The following is a 22,742-nucleotide window of genomic DNA, read 5'->3' on the forward strand; positions in this document are numbered from 1 at the left end:
GAGCGAGGCCACCCAGCGGAGAGCCGAGCTATGGATGAGACCGCAGACCGCCCAGAGCGGAAGTGGAGGAGCAGCCGGAAGTAGCCAGAGTCTCAGGCGGAGAGAGAGGCTGACGGGCTTTGACAGGAGACGGAGCTGCGCAGAGGAGTTGGTGGCCATGGAGTTGGGCGAGCTTCTCTACAACAAGTCCGAGTACATCGAGACGGTGCGCGTACCAGACATCTGCCCTCCCCTCTCCAAGCCAGCGTTCCCTGAGGCCGCCGTCTCCATCCTGTCCCTGCCCCACCCCAGGTCCCTTTGCCGTTTAGTCCGAGATTACACAGTGAGAGTTCATGTCTTGTCTGGCATTGTTATGTATTCCTTGCATGGCCAGTTTAGGCTTTTAAAAATGTATTCCTGATTTCCTCGTAGAGATAAACCCCCTTCCAGAAAGCAGGACAAGCCTCACCCATCCTGATAATTACAGCTCTGGGCTTCAGGCCTTTAAAAAAAAATTGTTTTTAAAAACTAACGTGTCATAATTTATCACTACGTGCTAAAGACTGTTAGGTTCTTTATAGTCAATACAAACTATATGTAGATGTGTGTAAATTGCTCGAAACCGGGTTAGTGCTCAGTCAGCATTACTCTTTATTTTTTCATTAAATTCTCACAACTCTATGATATTGGTAAAGTCATTATCCTGGTTTTAGGGCTGTAAAACCGAAGTATAGAAATGAGAATTTGTGTCCCTGTTGCCGCTAGGCTATAGACGTACCACATCCAATTTCTGGGTCTGTTCCTTGAATCCCTAAGTTCCTAATTCATCCTTGCTTTTTTGATATCCTGACTCGTTCCTTTGCAGACGACACCCCATTGCAAGTCCTTTTCCCTCCAGTATGAGGTTTTTTGGTGGAAACCTGTAGCCCAGAACCCACTCAGTCTGCTCACCTCGGTTTTCTGCTATTTCCTTGCAGGCATCTGGGAACAAAGTTAGTCGCCAGTCGGTACTGTGTGGAAGTCAGAACATCGTTCTCAACGGCAAGGTAAGGGACGGAGCCGGCTCCGGGATGCATATTTCTGCTTTCTTTCCACTGATTATCACATCAGCAGGGCAGATGAAATGTTGTCTCCCATTTATTGCTATATATGCTAAAATTCTCTCTCTCTTTTTTAATTCTCCAAATTGGGTTTATTGAATACAAAAAAGATGCAGTAAAAAGAGGCAACAGAAAGCCTTTTCCCTGTTATTCCAGGCACAAAATACAATGGCACCCAGCACTGAAATTATTAGACAGTATTGTAGTGTGTCCTGTATTACTGGACACAAAACATAAATAGACAACACAGTATTTTAGTGTAGAAACTAAAGGGATACTGATATAATTATCTGTTTACTAATGAATGATCCATTATTAACTGAAACTTAATTTGAGAATTGGGAAAGATAACTAAAATCTGAAATGCATTTGAAAAATGGAATGTGAAAGGCTCAGAACCTTGTCGTCTGAATAAACTGAAATAGCACAGAGATGAGCATAAACCTGGGATAATGTTAGAACACTTCAGAACCAGAGAAAATATCAAGATATATTTGAGCTTGACAAACACTGAAGTCCATGGTTTCTTCCTGCCATTAGGAACACTCAGTTTTCCTTTAAATATTAAATCTCTAACTTCTAGAGGTAAAATAGTCTCACCATAATCAAAAGATCACAGATATTTTCAGTAGAGACACAATTACTGTGTCTGTTACCCCATCATACCATGAGGTTTAATGGAAGAGAAACATAGTTTGGTAGTTAGATGTAATTAGTAATTATAGATACACTGTTTCAGTACAAAATTAGAAAATTCAGTTAACTCCATCTGACTCGTTAGCAAATATGTGGAGTTTTTTTTGAAATCCTTCAGCTAATTCCAAAACATTTTCTGTGATTTTGTAGGGAAGATTTGTGTGTGTGTGTGTGTGTGTGTGTGTGTGTATTTAAGACAAAATTCGCCATTTTAAGCATGTTTAAGTATACAGTTCATTGACATTAATTATATTCACAGTGTTGTGCAATCATCACCACTATATCTATTTCTAAAACATTTTCATCACTCATACGGAAACTCTGAACCCACTAAGGAATAACTCTCATCGCCTTTTCCTCCCAGACCCTGGTAACCTCAATCTACTTTCTGTCTCTATGAATGTGCCTATTCTAGATATGTCATTTAAGCGGAATCATGCAAGATTTGTCCTTTGGGCTGGCTTATTGCACTTAGCATAATGTTTTCAAGGCTCATCCATGTTGTAGCACGTATCAGAATTTTATTCATTTTCATGACTGAATAATATTCCATTGTATATACGTACATGTTTATCTATTCATCTGTTGATGGACGTTTGGATTGTTTCTACCTTTCCACTATTGTGAGTAATGCTGCAATGAACATTGGCATACAAGGATATATTTGAGCCCTGTTTTCAGTTATTTATTACATACCTAGGGGTGGGGTGTCTAGGTCATATGGCAGTTCTATTTTTTAGCTTTGCGAAGAACTGCCAAATTGCACCATTTTATGTTCCCACCGCAATGCAAGAGAGTACCAATTTCTCCATATCCTCATGAACGCTTGTTATTTTCTGGGTTTTTTGTTTTTTGGATGTGTATATGAAAGGTATTCAATATTTCACTGTGTGTTTTTTTCTTAATTAGTTACTTTATTTATTTTATTTTTGGCTGCATTGGGTCTTTGTTGCTGCACGCGGGCTTTCTCTAGTTGCGGCGAGCGGGGGCTACTCTTCGTTGCGGTGCGCGGGCTTCTCATTGTGGTGGCCTCTCGTTGTGGAGCATGGGCTGTAGGTGCGTGGACTTCAGTAGTTGTGGCACGTGGGCTCAGTAGTTGTGGCTCATGGGCTCTAGAGCGCAGGTTCAGTAGTTGTGGCGCACAGGCTTAGTTGCTCCACAGTATGTGGGATCTTCCCGGACCAGGGCTCAAACCTGTGTCCCCTGCATTAGCAGGCGGATTCTTAACCACTGCGCCACCAGGAAAGCCCCTCATTGTGTTTTTTTTTTTTAATTAATGTTTTATTGGAGTATCGTTGATTTACAATGTTGTGTTAGTTTCTGCTGTACAGCAAAGTGAATCAGCCATCCATATACATATATCCACTCTCTGCTAGACTCCATTCCTATATAGGTCATTGCAGAGCACTGAATAGAGTTCCCTGTGCTATACAGTAGGTTCTTATTAGTTATCTTTTATATATGATAGTGTGATTTGCATTTCCCTAATGTCTAATTACGATGAACATCTTTTATCTTATTGGCCATTTGCATATCTTTGGAGAAATATCTATTCAGTCCTTTGACCATTTTAAAATCTTGTTGTCTCTTTGTTGTTGAATTGTAGGAGTTCTTTATATTCTGGGTATTAAATCCTTATCAGATTTATGATTGCAAATATTTTCTACCATTCTGTAGATTGTCTTTTTACTTTCTTGATAATGTTCTTTGATGCACAAGAGTTTTTAATTTTGATGAAGTCCAGTTTATCTATTTTTTCTTTTGTTGCTTAAGTTTTTGGTGTCATATATCTAAGAATCCTTGCCAAACCCAAGATCATGAAGATGTACTCCTATGTTTTCTTCTAAGAGTTTTATGGTTTTAGCACTTGTATTTATTAAATGGTCGTTGATCCATTTTGAGTTAATTTTTGCATATGATGTGAGGTTGGGGTCCTAATTAATTAATTTTTGGGGGTGTGGAAATCTACTTGTCCCAGCACCATTTGTTGAAGAGATTGTTCTTTCCCCGTTGAATGGTCTTGTCATCCTTATAGAAAATCATCTGGCCACAGATGTATGGGTTACTTTCTGGACTCTCAATTCTATTCTATAGTTGATATATCTGTCCTTATGCTAGTTCTACACTATTTTGGTTACTGTAGACTTGTAGTAAATTTTATAATCAGGAAATATGAGTCTTCCAACTTGTTCTTTTTCAAGATTGTTTTGGTTATTCGGGGCCCTCTGTTTCTTTTTTGAAAGGTGTTTTATTTGGCAATATTTGGTGCACACAGAAGACTGATACGCGATATATATGTTTTGAAGCATAAAAATTAAATCAACACCATGAACCCACCACCCAGCTGAAGAACTGGAACATAATCAGTGCATAATAATACAGTACAGCCTGAAGTTCTTCTCCCATTTCTTTCTTCTACCTCCTTCCAAGAGGATACCACTATTCTGAACTTTTTGTCTTATAAATTCTGTATTTTTCAAAAAAAAATTTTTACCACATACGTGTGTATTTCTAAATAATATATATTGTTTAGCTTTACTTGGTTTTCTGTGACTATTTTTACCCTCAGTTATTGTAATAATAACAGTAGAAAACATATATTACATTTAGTAAGTAACATCGTTCTCAGCTTAGTTTCTAAGATTCATTGTGGTTTATGCATTTTCACTGCTGTGTACAATTCGGTTTATCCCCTCTCTTATGGGTGGATAGTTATTTTGTTTCCAGCTTTTTGTTACTATGAGCAATCCATTTTTGTTTCCAGCCCCTGTCCCTTTCAGAACTTTGACATTTCTGTTTTCCTGAGCCCTTCTATCGGGTGTCACAGTGCCTGCAGGAAGAGATAGGGATCAGATGAGCAAAGAGGACTGGGTGTAAACCGGAATGGTGGAGCCTGGTGAATTGGAGAATACAGGACCTAGCTAAGCTCGAGATGATTGTTGCCATATGGGAATGCAGACCTATACTTCCAGAGCTTCTGATTTTCTCAAAAGAAACTGGAAATCTGGATTTTTAAAAATGTAAAATGTCCTACTATTCACATAATAGCATCTAATTTAAATGATAAAAATGGCTGCAGAGGCCAGAGAAAACCATTTTTAGGTGCAGCCCTCAGACCCCCAACTTGCCACCTCTGCCTTGTCCTTGTTGAGTTCAGTGAAGTCTGCTTTAATACTGTTTTTCTCTCTGAAACATCTTTTTAGGCACCTCCTTTCATTTTAACACCCTGTTGCCTCTATTTTTAATCTGACTTCTCTTCTTTAGCTCCATTCTTTATGAGATAGGAAACCAGGGTTTGAATACCGCTTGCTAAATTTCTTTGACCATCTGTGATATCGTTTCCTTCTTATGTTTTTTGTGTGTTTGCTTCCTCCGTGGGAATGTAATTTAGGCTGACTGAGGGACTTATATGGATTTTCTTTATTTCTAGATTAAGATTGTTATCTTTACTTAAAACACAATAAAACAATCACAGCCATTACCAAATACTCAGAACTCTTGGTATTCTGTTTTCTTCCAAAAGAAAAATAAGTCATTTTCTCTGATTGTAGATGGAAACACAAGCTGAAAAACAATGATTGAAGTAAATTAAGGATCTCAGATGAAAGAATTATGTACTAGAAATAGGCATCTCTCTAAGCTTGAAGAAGATAGCTTTTAAAAACCACGAGAGGAGTTCCCTGGCAGTCCAGTAGTTAGGACTCGGCACTTTCACTGCCGGGGCCTGGGTTCGATCCCTGGTCAGGGAGCTAAGATCCCGCAAGCTGCATGGCACAGCCAAAAACAAAACAAAACAAAAAAACCAAGAGGACCTGTAATACTTTACAATCAGTAGCAGATGTGAACATTTCTTTTTACCGATAGAGGTTTTATAGACTGAACATATGTGGGTCAGATTGGTAAACTCTTCCAGGTGTGAGCCCATTTCTTTTTTAGTATCTTCTCAGAGCCTCATGTTCTGGCTAGTGATTTATCTAAATTCACCTATATTTGAGGTATTCCCATCTACTTCTCTAGCTTGACCTTCTGTCTTGGGTCCCAGACCTTTATTTACAACTGCCTGTTGGTCATCCCACAGATTCCACAAACTCAGCATTTCAAAATTGAATTTATCATCTAATCCCCAGAATTGCTCACACTGTCCTAGATTCTTTTTCTCTTACCCAACATCTAAACAATGACCGAGTCGTATAAAGTCTCTTCTTTTTTTTTCTTTTTAAATATTTTATAATGGAACATTAAAAAAATCATTTTTATTTAGGTATATTACATACAATAAAGTGTACCCATTTTAAATATGCAGTTTGAATAGTTTTGGCTGATGTGGACATCTATGCAACTAGTACCACAGTCAAGATATAAAATATTTCCATCACCTTAGTTTCCTTGTGTCCCTCTGCAGTCAAGCCTTCTTCTAGCTTTTCTGGTAACCTGTGTAAAACTAATAGAGGTTAGTTTTGCATTTTCTCAAGTTTCCTGTAATTGGAATCATGTACTTTTTTTTTTTTTTTTTTTGGGTCAGCATAATGTTTTTGAGATTTATCCATGTTGTTGGATATATTCATGGATTAGTAGTTCATTACTTTTTATAGATGAGCAGTATTATTATGGAACTTTTAGGACACGTATAAGAGTAGAGAGAACATATAATGAGTCCCTATATACTCATTCACCAGCTTCTACAATTAGCAATATTCTGGCATTCTTGCTTCATCTCTATACTCACCTGCCAAGTTCAAATCAATTTTGGAGTAGAATATTTTAAAGCAAATTGCAAGCATAATATTATTTCACCCATAAATATTTCAATGTATATCACTAATATTTAAAGGCTTTAAAAAATGTATAGAAGACCGTTATTATAATATATTTTTTAAAAAACCAGTCATTCCCTAATATCATCTAATCTAATCCTCATTCCGTGTTCAGTCTTTCCATTATCTTTTTTTTTTTTTGGCTGCGTTGGGTCTTCGTTGCTGTGCGCGGGCTTTCTCAAGTTGCGGCGAGTGGGGGCCACTCTTCATTGTGCTGCACGGGCTTCTCATCACGGTGGCTTCTCTTGTTGTGGAGCACAGTCTCTAGGCGTGTGGGCTTCAGTGGTTGCAGCATGCAGGCTCAGTAGTCGCAGCACACGAGCCGTAGAGCGCGCGGGCTTCAGTAGTTGCGGCGCGCAGGCTCTAGGGCATGCGGGCTTAAGTAGTTGCGGTGCGTGGGCTCAGTAGTTGTGGCACGCAGGCTCTAGAGCGCAGGCTCAGTAGTTGTGACTGCCGGGCTTAGTTGCTCCGCGGCGTGTGGAATGTTCCCAGACCAGGGATTGAACCATGTCCTCTGCATTGGCAGCCGGATTCTTAACCACTGCATCACAAGGGAAGTCCCTCCATTATCTTAAGATGTCTTTTTACAGTTGGCTTGTTCAAATCAGGATCCAAACAAGGTCAAATACACATTACTGTTTGGTTGATGTGTCTCTTAAGTCTCTTTGAATCTGTAACAGTTTTCTTTCCCTGCCTCGTTTTTCTCCGCATGCCATTTATATGTTGAGGAAACTGGCTCACTGTCCTGCAGTATTTTCAAATTTCTGAATTTGACTGATTCTGTTTACACAGTGTTGCTTAATGTGATCTCTGTTCCCCTCTCCTTCCTCTGAGCTGGTAGCTGGATCTAAAGGCTTGCTCAGATTTCTCTGCCTCTGATTTATTTCTCTTTTCCTGATGCACAGCTTTTGCCTTAGGTAAGGCCCACCATCTCGTTTCACCTTGATCCATCCGAAGGGTCATCACTTCCCCTCCAGTCTTGCCTGCCTCCATTCAGGCTCCAGACTGCTTCCAGAGTAATATTTCTAAAATGAAGCTTCGCTTGTGTTAATCCTCTGCTTAGAATCTTTCATTGATTCCTTATACCCGCTAGGGAAAAACATCTGAACTTCTGTACTCAGCGCAGGTAATTCCTCATGATCTGGTCCCTTGCTTACTTTCCCAGCCGCAACCCCAGCCACGTGCACTTTTTTTTTTTTAAACCTCATTTATTCAGCAGACATTTCAAGAATGCCTACTGTTTACCAAGTATGGGGCATTAGTTCCGCCCAGTTTCTGGGTTGTGTTATTCAGCCCCTCCTGGCAACCTCTGGGGAAGCCAGATATCACACCTTGCAGTGTAGCACATAATCTGGGTCCAGAAATTGGGAGAGGAAGCAGAACCTCAGTGGATCCACCTCTGGAGCATGAAGTTGGAGATAGTAGCGTTAGGAGATTAGACAAAGGTGAGAACAGCCAGGACTCTCACTGAGCAAGCAGCCAAGGCTTGGGGTCAGGTGGAACCGAGTGCATCTGAGGAGGTGCACAGACCAGGTCTGCCACAGGTATTCTCAATAAATGTTTGTCCATCCATTGAGTCCTATTCATGGGATAATAAGGGCAAAGCTTGTGATGTACTGGGAACATCTTGAACTGCAATCAGTATTATGAGGGCAATTCTCTTTACCTTAAAAGTTACCCCTTTTAACAGAACAGGTGATTTAGTAGAGTATAGCATAACTCTCAAACTTTCTTGTTTTCTACTCTTTTTCATTATGTTTTAGGCTATGTTGGTAGCTTTTTAAAATATGCTTTGTTTTGTAGACCATTGTGATGAATGACTGTATTATTCGAGGGGATCTGGCAAATGTAAGAGTTGGACGTCATTGTGTCGTGAAAAGTCGGAGTGTCATAAGGCCACCATTCAAGAAATTCAGCAAAGGGTATGTAATTTAATGACGTGTTTCAGTCTTGGGCAAGATGCTGCTACTGGTGGTACTATCCATGTGTTGAGTTGTGGGGGAAGGAGCAGGTCTATGCTATTGTTTGGGACACTAAGTAAGAATTCACCATAATGAACACAACTCTGGTGTTGGTTGTCTTAGTCTAGTTGGTGGTTAGTTGCCAGAAACAATCCACTTAAGCTTGCAAAAGCAAAGAGGGTTCTGATTAAACAGCCACAGGCATATTTGATGGAATTTAAGGGTAGAAAAAGGGGTCAGGCTTCACAAGGGACTAGAACCTGGAACTGGACAGCTAGCCAGAATCAAGACCACTATTCTGTCTGGCTACCGCTCTGTTACCAAGGTTATATTGTTTCTTTTTTTTTTTTTTGAAAGCTTGCTTTATTTATTTATTTATTTATTTTTGGCTGTGTTGGGTCTTTGTTTCTGTGCGAGGGTTTTCGCTAGTTGTGGCGAGCGGGGGCCACTCTTCATCGCGGTGCGCGGGCCTCTCACAATCTCGGCCTCTCTTGTTGCGGAGCACAGGCTCCAGACGCGCAGGCTCAGTAGTTGTGGCTCACGGGCCTAGTTGCTCCGTGGCATGTGGGATCTTCCCAGACCAGGGCTCGAACCCGTGACCCCTGCATTAGCAGGCAGATTCTCAACCACTGCGCCACCAGGGAAGCCCTATATTGTTTCTTAACTGTCCTCCTCTCTGCACTTCTGCTTCCCTCTTTTTTCTTTCAGCTATATCTTCCAGCTTTTCTCATGGAGCCAACCTTGCTGCCTCAGCCCTTTTTTTACATCACTTCTCCATTTAGGCTTCCAGTGGATACCAACCAGAGATTTTAGGTCCTATTAACAAAATGTTGGGAGAGGGAATCTAATTAGCTTAGTATGAGTTAAGTGCCACCCCTAGTCTAAACAGCTTTGACCCAGAGAGCAGGGTCAAGTCAGGCCCACTGATCTCTCAGTGGGAATAAGGATTGTCTAAGAAAGGGCATGGACAGGGCAGGAAAACCGACCTCTATGCTTGATATGATGGTATTCTCTTTGCCTCTCTCTCCCTTTGCCCTCTTGGTTCCTACCTATGGCACCATCTGCTTTTCATCCAAGAATTCAACAAGCATTGATTGAGTGCTTTCCTTATGCCAGTCACTAGGTTATAAGCTGGGCATATAAAGATGGATCAAATAGGGTCTCAAAACCTAGTGTTAGAAGTAAAACAAACTAGTGAATGTAACAAAAAAGAAAGAGACTCACAGATATACTGAACTAGAGGTTACCAGTGGGAAGGAGGAGGGGCAAGACAGGGATAGGCGATTAAGAGGTGTACAAACTACTACATATAAAATAAGTAAACTACAAGGATATGTTTTACAGCACAGGGAATAGTAGCTAATATTTTATAATAACTATAAGTGGAGTATAACCTTTAAAAATTGTGAATCACTGTGTTGTACACCTGAAACATATATTGAAAATCAACTATACCTCAATTAAAAAAACAACAACAACCTAGTGATAGAAATAATTACATAAACAGATAGCTACTGTAGAATGTGATGCTATAACATGATAGCCACTATAGAATGGAATACTCCTGTCACTGGGGCATGAACATGGTTAGGAAGGAACAGAGAAGAGGGCAGCTAACTCAGACTGTCATACCTGGGTGTATATCATGCAGGAATCATCCTGCATTTCCCGTCGTGATGTTGTGCTCCAGGCTTTCATTACGTTCAGGAATTGGAGCAGGGAGTCATTGTAAATCATATGAAATTTAAATGAAAGCATTTGCTCATTAGCTCAGAAGGCTATTTTTTTTTTTTTTTTGGCCGTGCTGCGTGGCATGTGGGATCTTAATTCCCTGACCAGGGATCGAACCTGGGCCCCCTTCAGTGGAAGCGCAGAGTCTTAACCACTGGACCACCAGGGAAGTCCCTCAGAAGACTGTTGAGGGGAGGGGACTTCCCTGGTGGTCCAGTGGGTTAAGATTCTGTGCTCCCAATGAAGGGGGCCCGGGTTCGATCCCTGGTCAGGGAACTAGATCCTGCATGCATGCTGCAACTAAGAAGTCCACATGCCACAACTAAAGATCCCATGTGCCGCAACTAAGACCCGGCGCAGCCAAAATATTAATAAATATTTTTTAAAATTTAGAAAAAAAAAGGACTATTGAGTGGAAATCAGAAAACCCTGTGACGCCCTTTCATGGTTTCATACAGTGACTGATGCTCTGCTAGAGTTGTTGACTCCACCTCCTGATAAAAGCATTATTGGGCTGGGTATGGTCCAGGAAGAGGACTGAGAATGAATAAGAAGCTTATTGGTGAATGGAGGGAAGTGTAAATTAGAATAGTCCACATGAGAAATATAGAAATATGAAAGTGTAAATAGCAACACATGAATAGAAGGTGAATGTCAATTTCCTCCCCTGTATATATCAATACCAGGACCAGATAATAGTATAAAGTTTGGAGTTTTTAATTTAAAATTAAGGAGTTGACACTACTGTTGTAGATGATAAGATCAAGGAATCCATTGCCACACAAGGGGTCCAGACCAAAAATGCAAATGAATTAAGGAAGATTTAAATAAAGTATAGGTCTGTGGAGGACAGGTATCATCTCTGACAAAATATTCCTGACAAAATAGAACACAGGACTGGAAAGAGCCAGTGAGCATCCAGCTGCTTTATATTAGTTCTAGTCCAAATATTTTACATCCCAAGGCACCGAAATTTCTTGTAAATATGATCACAGACCACTGTCAATGACATTTGAGGAGTCCTGGAGAATGGGAATGATGTCACAAGTCTGGAGAAAGCCGACTGACTCCTTAAGTCTTGGCTTAAATGTCACTTTCAATTAAGCTTTTACTTAACCTCCAGTCTGAGTAAATTCTCTTTGTTATATGCTCTCATAATGTGTTATTTTTCCTCTGTAGCACTTATCACAGTTGTAACTAATTACTTATTTAATCATTTATTTAATCTCTCTTTTCTTCTCTTGTTTGTAAGCTCCATGGGCATGATTGCATCCCTTTTGCTTACCATTGTATTCCCCAGTTCCTAGCATAGAGTCTGGCATATAGTAGACTCTCAATAAAGCCAGTCAATATATAAATTTTTAGCATGTTGGGAATTATATCCCATGAACCTCACATCAGTCCCCTGAAGGATTATAGAGCAGATTAATGAAAATGTGATCTGTGGGCATTTTCAAAGGAGGCAGTAATGAGCAAAACATTCATTCGTTTTTATTTGGTGCCAGATTTTTTAGCTTTGAAGGTTTTGCTCTTACTGTTTTGCTATTTCCTTTCACATTTCCTTGTTCTAATATTTCTGATTTCGATTTAGTAGTCACATGCATCTTCTTCAACATTATAGAATTCCTAAAGCCTGAGGATTCTTTCCTTGCTAAGAACAGTCTTATTAAGACAAGACGATGGAGTTGAGATTACGATCTTTAGTTCTATAAACCTTGACCAAAAGTACATCACCTTGACCTTTCTTTGTTCATCTTCTTTTTCTTCTATAGCGTTGCATTTTTTCCTTTACATATTGGGGACCATGTCTTTATTGAGGAAGATTGTGTGGTCAACGCAGCTCAGATTGGCTCTTATGTTCACGTTGGCAAGAACTGTGTGATTGTGAGTATGGTGACTTGGCTGGCTGAGCAGCCTCACTCCCTCTCTAGCTCGCGTCCCCCACATCAGTGGGCTTCTGCTTCTGTCATCAAGCAGGGTAGAAGTCCTTTCTGGTCTACTGGTCTATCAGAATTATTACTGAATTTGGAGTTTTTCCTAGGCATTAATAATCATGGCTAACCTTTATGGAACCTCTTCCATATGACATTAAACTCTTACCTTTGATTATTTCATTTAATCCTCACAACCATCCAAGGGTACTAGGTACTGTTATCCCTGTTTTCAGGTGAGGAGACTGAAGACCTTCGATATGAGGGGATTTGACAAGGCTAGTAAATGGTGGTGCTGGGATTTGAACCCTAGTGGTATGAATAGCCATGTTGCTATGTGGCCTACCTGTTGCTTCACCTCAAGAATCTTACAATCTGGTGGGGGTGAGGGGATCTTGAAGGGTGCATCAAAATTGGCTCCTAGACAAGAGGAGAATGAGTGTTTCAGGGAAGAGATTGGCATGTGTAAGGGTCAGAGTCACCAACGGGCATGACGTTTAGGGAGCTGCACGAAGTTCAAGGTGCTGGGTGTGCCAGGTGCGAGGCGACCCCTCCCTCAGCAGAACCTGTAGGACCCTGGTCCACAGGTGCCTCGATATCGGTTTGTTTAACCCAACCAAGGCTTTCCAAGGCTGAATTTCTTGGTATTTTATAGATGAAGAGGTTGATTTCAGTTAGGATTTCTGAGACCATCCTGAGTAATGTTAATGATCAGAGCCAAACTGCCTAAATTTTCAGGGAAAATGTTTCCTACATTTTATGTTTGTCCCTCAGATTCTGGGAAAAGCCAAGACCCCTTTCATGCATTTAAATGGCCACTCCCCTTAATTTAGAGTCAGTTCCCTGCTCTGGGTAAGACTAGGACCCTAGAGTATCAGAAAACCTGCAGAAGCCATGCCGTCACATTCCAGGAGCCATGAGGGCACAGCAAAGGTGGACAGTGCAATGGTGAGCCCCGCTGCTGAGAAGAACCTTCCAGTCTGACTTGTTACTCAGAATTAAAGGGAGTAGTTGTCTTGCCAAATACTCTTCTCCAGGGGAGTTCCTTAGTATGTATTAGAGACAGAACGTCTGTGGTTCGGGCTGATGTTGAGAAAAGGGAGAAGAAATCCATCCTCTCCCCTCACTCTGACTGTTTGACCAAAGCTGGCTTTCCAAGACACAGCTGGGTTTTTCTGATATTTTCCTCGGCGATGGGAAGACATCACCATAGTAGCCTAGTCCTTTAGCCCCAGAGCCAAATGTCTGAACGGTTAAAATCCAAATGCTTTTCCCACAGCTTAGGGAATTCTATTCCTACTGTTAGGTGCTCTGCTTTATGTATCACTTTTCAATACATCAATTCATGGTATTGTCATTGTTCAGTATTGACAGTACTTATTTGCTGAGCCTTTAAAAATTCCCAAGTAATCTCAGGAGAAAGATCCTTTGAGAATCTCAGAGCTAGCAGGAACTCATTTAGAGTCCAACTGTCCTCATGACACACGGATCCTTCCTGTAGCATCCCATGTGGTAGTCTAACTTATGCTTGGATATATGAAGGTGTGGGTGTTAATCAGAATTGCCCAAATGTCTGCAGGAAAAGCCAACAGGCAATATTAATAGGCACTGTTACCATGCCATGAGTTTTACTTTTGTCTCTAGTTTTGACAGCATCCCTACGGGCTTGGTTTCATATCCTGTTTCACAGGATTTAAGTAACTTGCTAAATAACTTACATAAGGAGATATGGGTAGCTGTATTACTAGCAACATGTAGTTCTTAACTCCTTCTTGGAAAGTTCTCCAGGAAAGAATAAAGAAGTAGTTTCAGCTTTTTATCTCCTCAGCTATTGCCAAGCCATTGATGCCTAAGAAGTACCTGCATTTTTTATTCTGCTGCCATGTAATTGATCAGTTTACCCAGAATTCTCTGAAACCCAATTGAGCACATTTCTCTGAGTGGGCAGAATGGCCAACTCTAGAAAGCAGGTGCCCTCAGGCTGTGTGGTGGCTGGTAGTATACGGTGAGAAGGTTCATTTCCACTGTCCCTCTCTTCCAGGGCCCTGTGTCTGCAGGTCCCTCTCTGTGAATGTGTCCTGCCATACGCAGCACATTGTCTCCTTTTACTCAGTGCCCCATGTGCTTAGTCTGAGTTATTAGGAGCTTAGGCGTCATGGGACATCTTTGAGTTAATTTGGGAGTCACCAGGGGAGCTGGCCATCTGCCCGATTTTTGATGTTGCCAATAATAGGTAATTCATGGAAGAAAACTTTCCAAGGAGAAATGAAGAGCTGCAGTCATAACTTGCTTCTGACCTAAAGATGTTGCCCAACTTGGCTGTTATCCACCCAACTGGAGACAACTTAGTTAGCCACTGAAGAAATTCAGACCTTAGAGGTATAAGCTTTTTAAAAAATTCATTTGGCAATCTACCCAGGAGTTCCTGGGCATACATAAGAGTTAGGTATTTAATACTGGGGGAAAATTTGAACACAACCAAATCGAAGTATCTTTCATATGCTTTGGTAAAATCTAAGATCTAGATGGGTTAGCATTATCCTGGTATTTGTTAGGTGTTCCGCATCCTCAGCCACCTGGGGATGTTTTATCAGATCATCTGACCAGAACACAAGTAAACTTACAGACCCAGATGATGTAAATGCTATCTTTCATTTACTCAGCAAGTTGTCTGAGACATAACTTTAACCGTATACAGAGGCCTCTCCTTTCCCTTAAGCCATGAAAGAGATGAAGCTCCCAGACCTTATTTCTTGCCCCCAAAATGCCTTGGGTGATGGCAGAATTGAAAAGCGATGACAGTGGATAAAGTCAAGCATAATATCCAGCCTAAACCATCTAATAACTACCACTTACCCATGGGAGAACAAATGAACTAATAACTTCATATCCAGAAGAATTTGCCCAGACTTGTCCAGTTGGAATTGGCAAAAGAACAAACAGACCTTAAATTGGTAGGTGCAAAATGAATGTACTGGCTAATATGAACCAAGGGTACAGAAGTAGATCCTAATTTCATACATAAGTGGCTCCAGGGGTTCAGTTGATGTCATGAGAATTAATCCCCTTCCCTTTTTTGTTTTCCTCTGGGAGGCTCTCAGGCAGGTCCTTTCCTCATGGAAACCAGTGGCTGGTCCAGGATTCTGTCCTGTCCTCTAGAATCCCCATTGGAAAGAGCTTCTTTTCCCAGTAGTCCCAGCAGAAGCCCTGACGTTGAGATTCATCGTCGGCTCATACGCCGATTCCCTAAACCAGTGGCTGTGGCCAGGCTTGGGGTTCATAGTTTGGGATGGGAGGTGAAGCACATGGACTGAGATGAGGATGGGGCGGTATCCAAGGAAAAAATATGTTCTGTTACCAGAAGAAAGGGAAATGGATGTTGGACAAGCAAAACAACAGATATCCACTAAATTATAAAAAAAAGGAAGAAAGAAAAGTAAACAGAATTCTTGAAGATTGAATTTCATGTAGTATGAAATGCCTAAGATAACTTGAACTGTCCCTAGTGTATGACCCCCACCTCAAATTTACACACACACATACACACTCACATTTTTACCTCCTGCTTGTCATGTACCACCTGCAGGAGGGAATCGTAGCCAAGCCTCTCGTCACTGTCCATGACTATTGTATGATATCATGAATGGAGAAAATATAAATACATTCCACACAGCAGACAAGACAACTTTTACTCCCATTTCCTGGTCTATTTCCTATTAACAAGATTTTAATTTCAGGGGCGCCGGTGTGTGTTGAAAGACTGTTGCAAAATTCTCGACAACACAGTATTACCCCCAGAAACTGTGGTCCCACCATTCACCGTCTTCTCAGGCTGCCCAGGTAACCTTGGGTGTTGATTATTAAAACTCAAGTTTATTTTCTTTCACAAAAGTAATGCATGCGATTTCTATCTCTAACAGTATGTTGATCTAGCTAACTTAAACATTCTCCTGGTACAGAGTACTCAGAAATACTATCTAAAATATAACTAGTGTCCTTTTACATGCATAATTGGATTCACAAGGAAATTATTAAGGATCAGAAGCAAAGAGGAAACTAAATCCACACTTTTAAGCCTGCTTCAGTTGATGCCGTCTTCATAGTAGTGTGGTTTAGGATTTGATGCTCATGTGGGGATGAGAGATAAAGCCTCGGATCCACACATGGCAGAGAGATCCTCTCGAAGGGTTATCCCTCAGTAAAAAATTGATGTAGGACAAATCTGTCACCAGCACAGGAAAAGTATGAGGAAGCATGTCTCTCTTGGCCTGGGCTCTGGGTGGAAAAAGAAAAAGTGTGTCCAAAGAATTCTATGGCCTTACCTTCACATTGGTTGGGGTTTGAACTTGTACTTCCCGTCCTGCCCAGGAATGCCCTAACTGAAAAGTTACCATAAAACATGCTCTAAGACCAGTGAGAGCTCTAGGACACCTGAGAGAAGCAAATACATTATCTCTTGACCTTTGCCCATAGGCAAAGCCCTCATGAGCTCAGAGTTACACATTACAAGCATGTGAGGAGACAAAAGCAATCCATGCTCATCCTAGAGAGTTTGGAAAACACCGAAAAGCAAGAAGAAGAAAACCTCACATTCCCCAACCCCCACCTCAAGACAGTCTCTTTTCTTCTACATGTTGTTTTACGCAGTGGAAATCACATAGCGCATGCAAAGACACATCATAGATTCACAGATGGAAGATGATATGAAGAGAGAGATTTGACAATATATGACATCTAACCACTGGGTGGTTTATTTGTTATTCCAATTTTTAAAAATCTCATTACTCAGATCACTGAATACAAATTTCAAAGATGTACAAAATCATCCACTAGGATTCTTTGGGGAGGAAATGGGCCATTCTGCTCTTTCATGCACCTCTGTTGGCAGAGGAGGAAGAGACTTTTATTTAGTAATTCTCCCCATAATGAGTTCCCACTGTGAGAAAGTTTAATAGTTCTTAACAAGTGCTAGATCAACACGGCGATTGTTTTAGGAGTTGTGAGACAAGCATCTGAGCTGAGATGAGAAGTGTATTGCTGACGAAATATCTTAATCTCTTTTAACTTATTCAAGGCCCTCAGAACCAATTTATGGTCTTTGAGCACTGATGGCGGATGGCAGGGAAGCACTGCTAGGTATTTGAAATCCAGATAAACACTGTGTGTGGAGGTTCTGCCTGGGACCTTAGAGATCATTGTATAGGTGAGGGAACTGAGGCCTAGAGAGGTTGAGTTGTACGACGTATCGGAGCTAGTTGGGGGGAAAGCTTTGACAAGCACTAAAGACTCCTTATTTATTTATTTATTTGAAAAAAAATTTTTTTTTTGGCCCCTCGGCTTTTGGGATCTCAGTTCCCCAGCCAGGGATTGAACCCGGGCCATGGCAGTGAAAGCACTGAATCCTAACCACTAGACCACCAGGGAACTCCCAGAACTCCTTATTTAGAGTCCAGTACTTTTTGCACTGATAGGGTACTTCCCATGTTTATTTTATGTGATTTCACAAACAAATACTAACCATCTAGATACTGCTGTTGGCAATCTCCCCCTTTAATGAAGAGGCATAGGGTTGCAGGAAAACTAGCATATTTTTGGAAGTCTCCACAGCATGAAACTGAGTCAAAATGAAAGGCAAACCGTACAGAAAGGATCTGGGTTAGGGACCAAAAACTCAGATGTCCACAGGAGCCCGGCAGATCATGTAAATGATTGAAGCAATAGCCTATCATAGCTGTTTAAGAATACAGGCATGATATCATGAGAACTTCTGGTGTTTCATGAGGAGCTCAAAATCTGAATTTTTGTATGGTATTTCTGAATTTTTAATTGTTGAGTACTAATTTTTTTTTAGGAGATTAACTACTTTACAGACTAAACATATATTTGGAAATCTAACATGGGCTGCTAGTTTGTAAAAGGTGCCTGTGAGAATTGTGTATCTTTTAAGACCATTTTTTCTATCCTAGTTTCTCTTTGTATATATACAAGAGCATATGTGTGTGTTTTTATATGCGTATGAGTGTATAGGTATGTGTGTTTATACATATATTTGTGTATATAATATGAAACTGTTTTTACATTTATAAACAGAATCATACTCTGTTCTGTTAGGAAACTTGCTTCCTTAACAGTATATCTTGGGCATCTTTTCTTGTCAGTATGGTGAGAGTCACCTCATGCCTTTTAGTGGTTTCATGGTTTTCATTGCATAAATGTCCCACAGTATAACTAATCATCCTCTGGCATAATGGATCAAAAGAAGTTGCACCTGGTTTTTCATGATTAGAAACTTTGCTGCATTGATGCTTTTGTATATATATTGTTCAATTGGGCAAGATTATCTGTGGAATAAATTCTTAAAAGTTGGATTATCAGGTCACAGGGTATGAACTTTTAAAAGTTTTGCTAGATATTCCTAAATTGCTCTTCAAATGGCTGTATGAGTTTACACGTCCACCCAGAGTGTGTGAGAATGCCTCTTTCCTAGAAATTCTTAAATAGGATTCCCCCATCTTTTGTCTTTCTATAGGGTGTTTCTGTTCTGCTTCCATCTGTGATTTGAATATATCTAGCATGTTCGGGTCTTGGATTCAGTTTCATTGTATGAATAGCAGGGCAGTTTCTTCCCTCAAGAGCTCTCACCTTGGCTTGCCCAGCAGGCGTCACCCCAGAATCCAGGAGATGGACGAATCCTTGCCTGGAACAACGTCTGATGTAGTCAGATTTGCCTTAACTCTTCAAGTTATGCCATGATGTACTAACCTCTTTTACCTGGAATATATTTCTCTCTTTTTTTTAATTTATTTATTTTTTTTACTCTTTTATTTTTGGCTGCATTGGGTCTTCGTGGCTGTGTGCGGGCTTTCTCTAGCTGCGGTGAGTGGTGGCCACTCTTCATTGCGGTGCACAGGCTTCTCATTGCGGTGGCTTCTCTTGTGGAGCACAGACTCTAGGCAATGTGGGTTTCAGCAGTTGTGGCTCATGGGTTCAGTAGTTGTGGCTCGCGGGCTCTAGAGCACAGGCTCAGCAGTTGTGGCACACGGGCTTAGTTGCTCCATGGCATGTGGGATCTTCCCAGACCAGAGCTTGAACCCGTGTCCCTGCATTGGCAGGAGGATTCTTAACCACTGTGCCACCAGGGAAGTCCCTGGGATATAGTTCTGCATTTTGGGAAAGTATTATTTGTTTCTCTCACACACACAAATTCACATCATCTTGAAGATATGGTCAGTGGAAATATTCTGTTAGCACCAAAAATGGAAAACCTAGTATTTAGACATTCATGACTGAAGAAAGGAGACTTCTAGAGGTTTCAACATAAGTCAGAGCTGCATGTGGGCCTCCTCTGGCTCCTCGTGGTTGACCAGGTCTTTCTTTCCTCAGGACTCTTCTCAGGGGAGCTCCCAGAATGTACCCAGGAGCTGATGATTGACGTCACCAAGAGCTACTACCAGAAGTTTTTGCCCTTGACACAGGTCTAATGTCTCTGCCTTGTGTCCCGAATTCGCTTGAGCTCTAAGATGAACTTGGGGACAAAGTGAGCCAGTCAGCATCTACAAAGAGCTCTTGTGTCTTTGACACCTCCCACCCTCTTTCTTTCTTTTTTTTTTTGGTGTAATTCTTTAGAGTTTCTCAATCCTCCCAGGCTCTAAGCTCTTAAGACTTTAGTAACAGAACGTCTGGAGGAGTTGTCTCCAAATGCTGTGCTTAAACCGTATGTATTAACAGTCACTCTGTACCATTATGTGTGGAACACGGACTCATCTGTTTCCAGCACTCCCACCCCTGGATCCTGTGGATGGCTGGATGGAGCAGGGCATTCTGTCGTAGTGGGGAGGTTGTGACGCTCTTGTGCTGCCCATGGCCATGAGCTACCACAGTGAGCTCTGCTCACAGGGATCACTCTCAGCTTCCCTGCTGCTCACACATTTGACCAGTTGCCACAGCTGCTCATAATCTGGAAAAAAAAGTGTTTTGCGACTTTTCAGAGGCCAGATTCCTGTTGGCTACTAAAACTTGAAGGGAGGGTGGTTAGTATCTCTCTTCTTTCCAGAGTGACCTGAACTGTCATTTTAATTCAGGGTGACTAATAAAAGACTTTCTAGCATCTATTCTAGGGCCTTGGCTTTCACTAAAAGGGGGGGCCCTTAGCATCCAGATTTTATTTTTGCAGGGTCCCAGGTTTGAGTCTCCCACGTGGGAGGACTAGTCTGGCAGCCACTCCTTGCCTCATGGTGTTTGGGGACAGCAGTATATGCCTCATTTCACTGGAGATGTAGCATTTGTGACACTTGCTCCCTGACCTAAAACCATTCAACCCACCCTTTCTTTGCCATAAACCTCACAGTTCAGACCAAAATATCTGTACTTGGGCCCAATCTCATATGTACATGGGGGCCACTTAAAATCATCTGGGGGCACAGAGCCCCAAGGAGTAAACGAAGTTGCCAGGGCCATTCTTATCTTCTGGGTAATAGCACAACCCTTCCTGTTCTGCTCTGGCCTCTTGGTTTAGTAGGAAGATACAGGAGTGAAGGCCTGAGAAGGCTGGCCTTGCTTGAAGCTCTGATGCTGCTGTGAATGGGGTAGGACAGTTTAGCCTTGAAGGTTAGGATCTAGCAGCAGCTGTCTTGACTTAATATCTGGTTATGGGGTTTGCAAAAAGAGCTGTATGCAGTCATCTCTGCTAGTTCAATGTAAAACTGCTTTCTGGTTTGTCATTTTTTATGTTTGTACCTTAAAAGATTGACACGTGAAGCAAGTCATTTGCAGGTGATCCTTGTCCACCTCCAGCGATGGCAGCCTCTCTTGGGCACTTCACTGTGTGCCTGGTGCCCTTCTGCGGGCTTTATGTTCACCTGCCTACCTAGGGCTCACACCAGCCCTGTAAGCTGGACGTTATCCCCACTTTACTGATGAGGAAAAAATTCAAAGATATGAGATAACTTGTTCCAATCTTCGTGGTGAAGAAGTGGCTGACCCAGCAGTCACATGCACATGTGCATGTCTGCCTGGCTCTGCAGCCCACGCTCTTCAGGTCTGCCCTGGTACGAGGGGACAGTCTGCTGTGTCCTGTCTGATACTAGCAGTCTTTGATGGTTGCAGCTTTTTGGGGAGCCATATCCCCCAGCTCCCTTCCCATTTTGTGCCACCAAAAAGGTGGATCTTGTAGTTGGCAGAGCTTAGATGTGCCCTAGGCTAACCTTTTGCTTCCTAGAGAAATCTTCCAGGGCGTGTCTGACAGATTCCCTTCCAGCCTGTGTTTGAATACCTGCAAAAGGAAGCTTGCCACTTTATACGACTAACTGTTCGTTTTCTTTTTAATTTATTTATTTATTGAGATATAACTGACATATAAGCTTTTGACTGTCCATTTTGTTGGTGAACAACCAAAATTAAGAGAAAGTGGAGTGTTTTTTTTCTGAGTCTTTTGAAAATCTTTAAGTAATTTGAGTACATGATTCCAAAAATCCAATCCAGTTAGTAAAGAAGGGAGCTACAATGAAGTAGATTTTCCCAACCCAGAATCCAGTCCCATGTTCTACTTCCCAGGGGCAACTATTCAGAACAGTTTTCGATCTGTCCTACCAGTAGTTAGTCTGCGCTTGGCACGAGCAGATACACACATACACACCAACCTCTGTATTCATACAGATGCGAGCACATGCTAGATGTGCTGTCCTGCACCTTGCTGCTTTTACTTAACAGGACCTTAGAGAGTGTTCCATTTTGACACAGACAGGTGATAAAAATAACAATTGTTAACATTTATGGTGTTTACCATGTACCAGGTACTCTTCTGAGTTCTTTACCTTTGTTAGTTCCTTTAATCCTCACAATAACCGTGAGGTAGGTCCAGTTTTCCTCCCCAAGGAACAGAGGTAAAGTAAATTGCCCACACTTCTATAGCTAAGGTGATGGTGAATCCAGGCATTCTGGCCCTAGAGCCCATACTTTTAATCATTATGCAGGGATCCCTCCGTGTTCTAATACCTTTCATTGCCCAAATTGGATCATTTGGCCAGCCCTTGCTGTACAGAAAGCATTTTCAGGCAGGCAAGGAAAAGGGGGTTGGGAATGGGTATTGCCGACCCATCCGGCAATGTCTGCCACAGGCAGGAAACCTAGTGCTCCCTCTGAGAAGACTGTCTCCTTGCTACGGGCCCTGTTGTCTTGCAGCTACAATTGTGATCTGACTAGTTAAATGGGAGCCAGTTTCTTGGGAGAATTATCCTGCTTGCAGCCATCAAATTGCGTCGCACAGTTCTGTACCACATAGTTGGCACTCTATAAAGGAACACAGAAACTAGATTAGACAAAAATCCAATTGGAATGCTTCTTGCAAGTGGCAGAAATCCAGCTTGAACCAATTTAAGCAAAAAAAGGGGCTTTATTGGCTTACACAACAAATCACGGAAAAGACTAGCTTGAGAAGCAATGTAATGTGAACCCTGGGCAAGTTACTTAATCTGTCTGTGCCCTCCCATTGTAAGCTGTACAGTAGGAATGACAGTAGCACCCCATAGAGTT

General features: G+C 41.5%; 1 protein-coding gene across 2 annotated transcripts; it reads left to right on the forward strand.

The window, feature by feature from the left end:
- The first annotated feature begins 36 nt into the window (after nt 1-36).
- DCTN5 (dynactin subunit 5) lies at nt 37-20,323 on the forward strand. 2 transcript variants are annotated; one of them, XM_082431136.1, is made up of 7 exons: nt 37-205; nt 957-1,025; nt 8,393-8,511; nt 12,054-12,165; nt 15,950-16,052; nt 18,742-18,966; nt 19,596-19,708. In XM_082431136.1, exons 1-6 carry the CDS (start codon nt 158-160, stop codon nt 18,963-18,965), a joined length of 675 nt encoding a protein of 224 aa, XP_082287262.1. In that variant the 5' UTR covers nt 37-157; the 3' UTR covers nt 18,966; nt 19,596-19,708. The 2 variants fall into 2 exon arrangements, with proteins under 2 accessions (XP_082287262.1, XP_082287263.1); XM_082431137.1 differs by lacking the exon at nt 18,742-18,966 and having other exon boundaries at nt 40-205; nt 19,596-20,323.
- The last annotated feature ends 2,419 nt before the right edge of the window (nt 20,324-22,742 follow it).

This window comes from Balaenoptera physalus (assembly GCF_965194825.1).
Source record: "Balaenoptera physalus genome assembly, chromosome: 16".
In the NCBI taxonomy this organism is placed as follows: domain Eukaryota; kingdom Metazoa; phylum Chordata; class Mammalia; order Artiodactyla; family Balaenopteridae; genus Balaenoptera; species Balaenoptera physalus.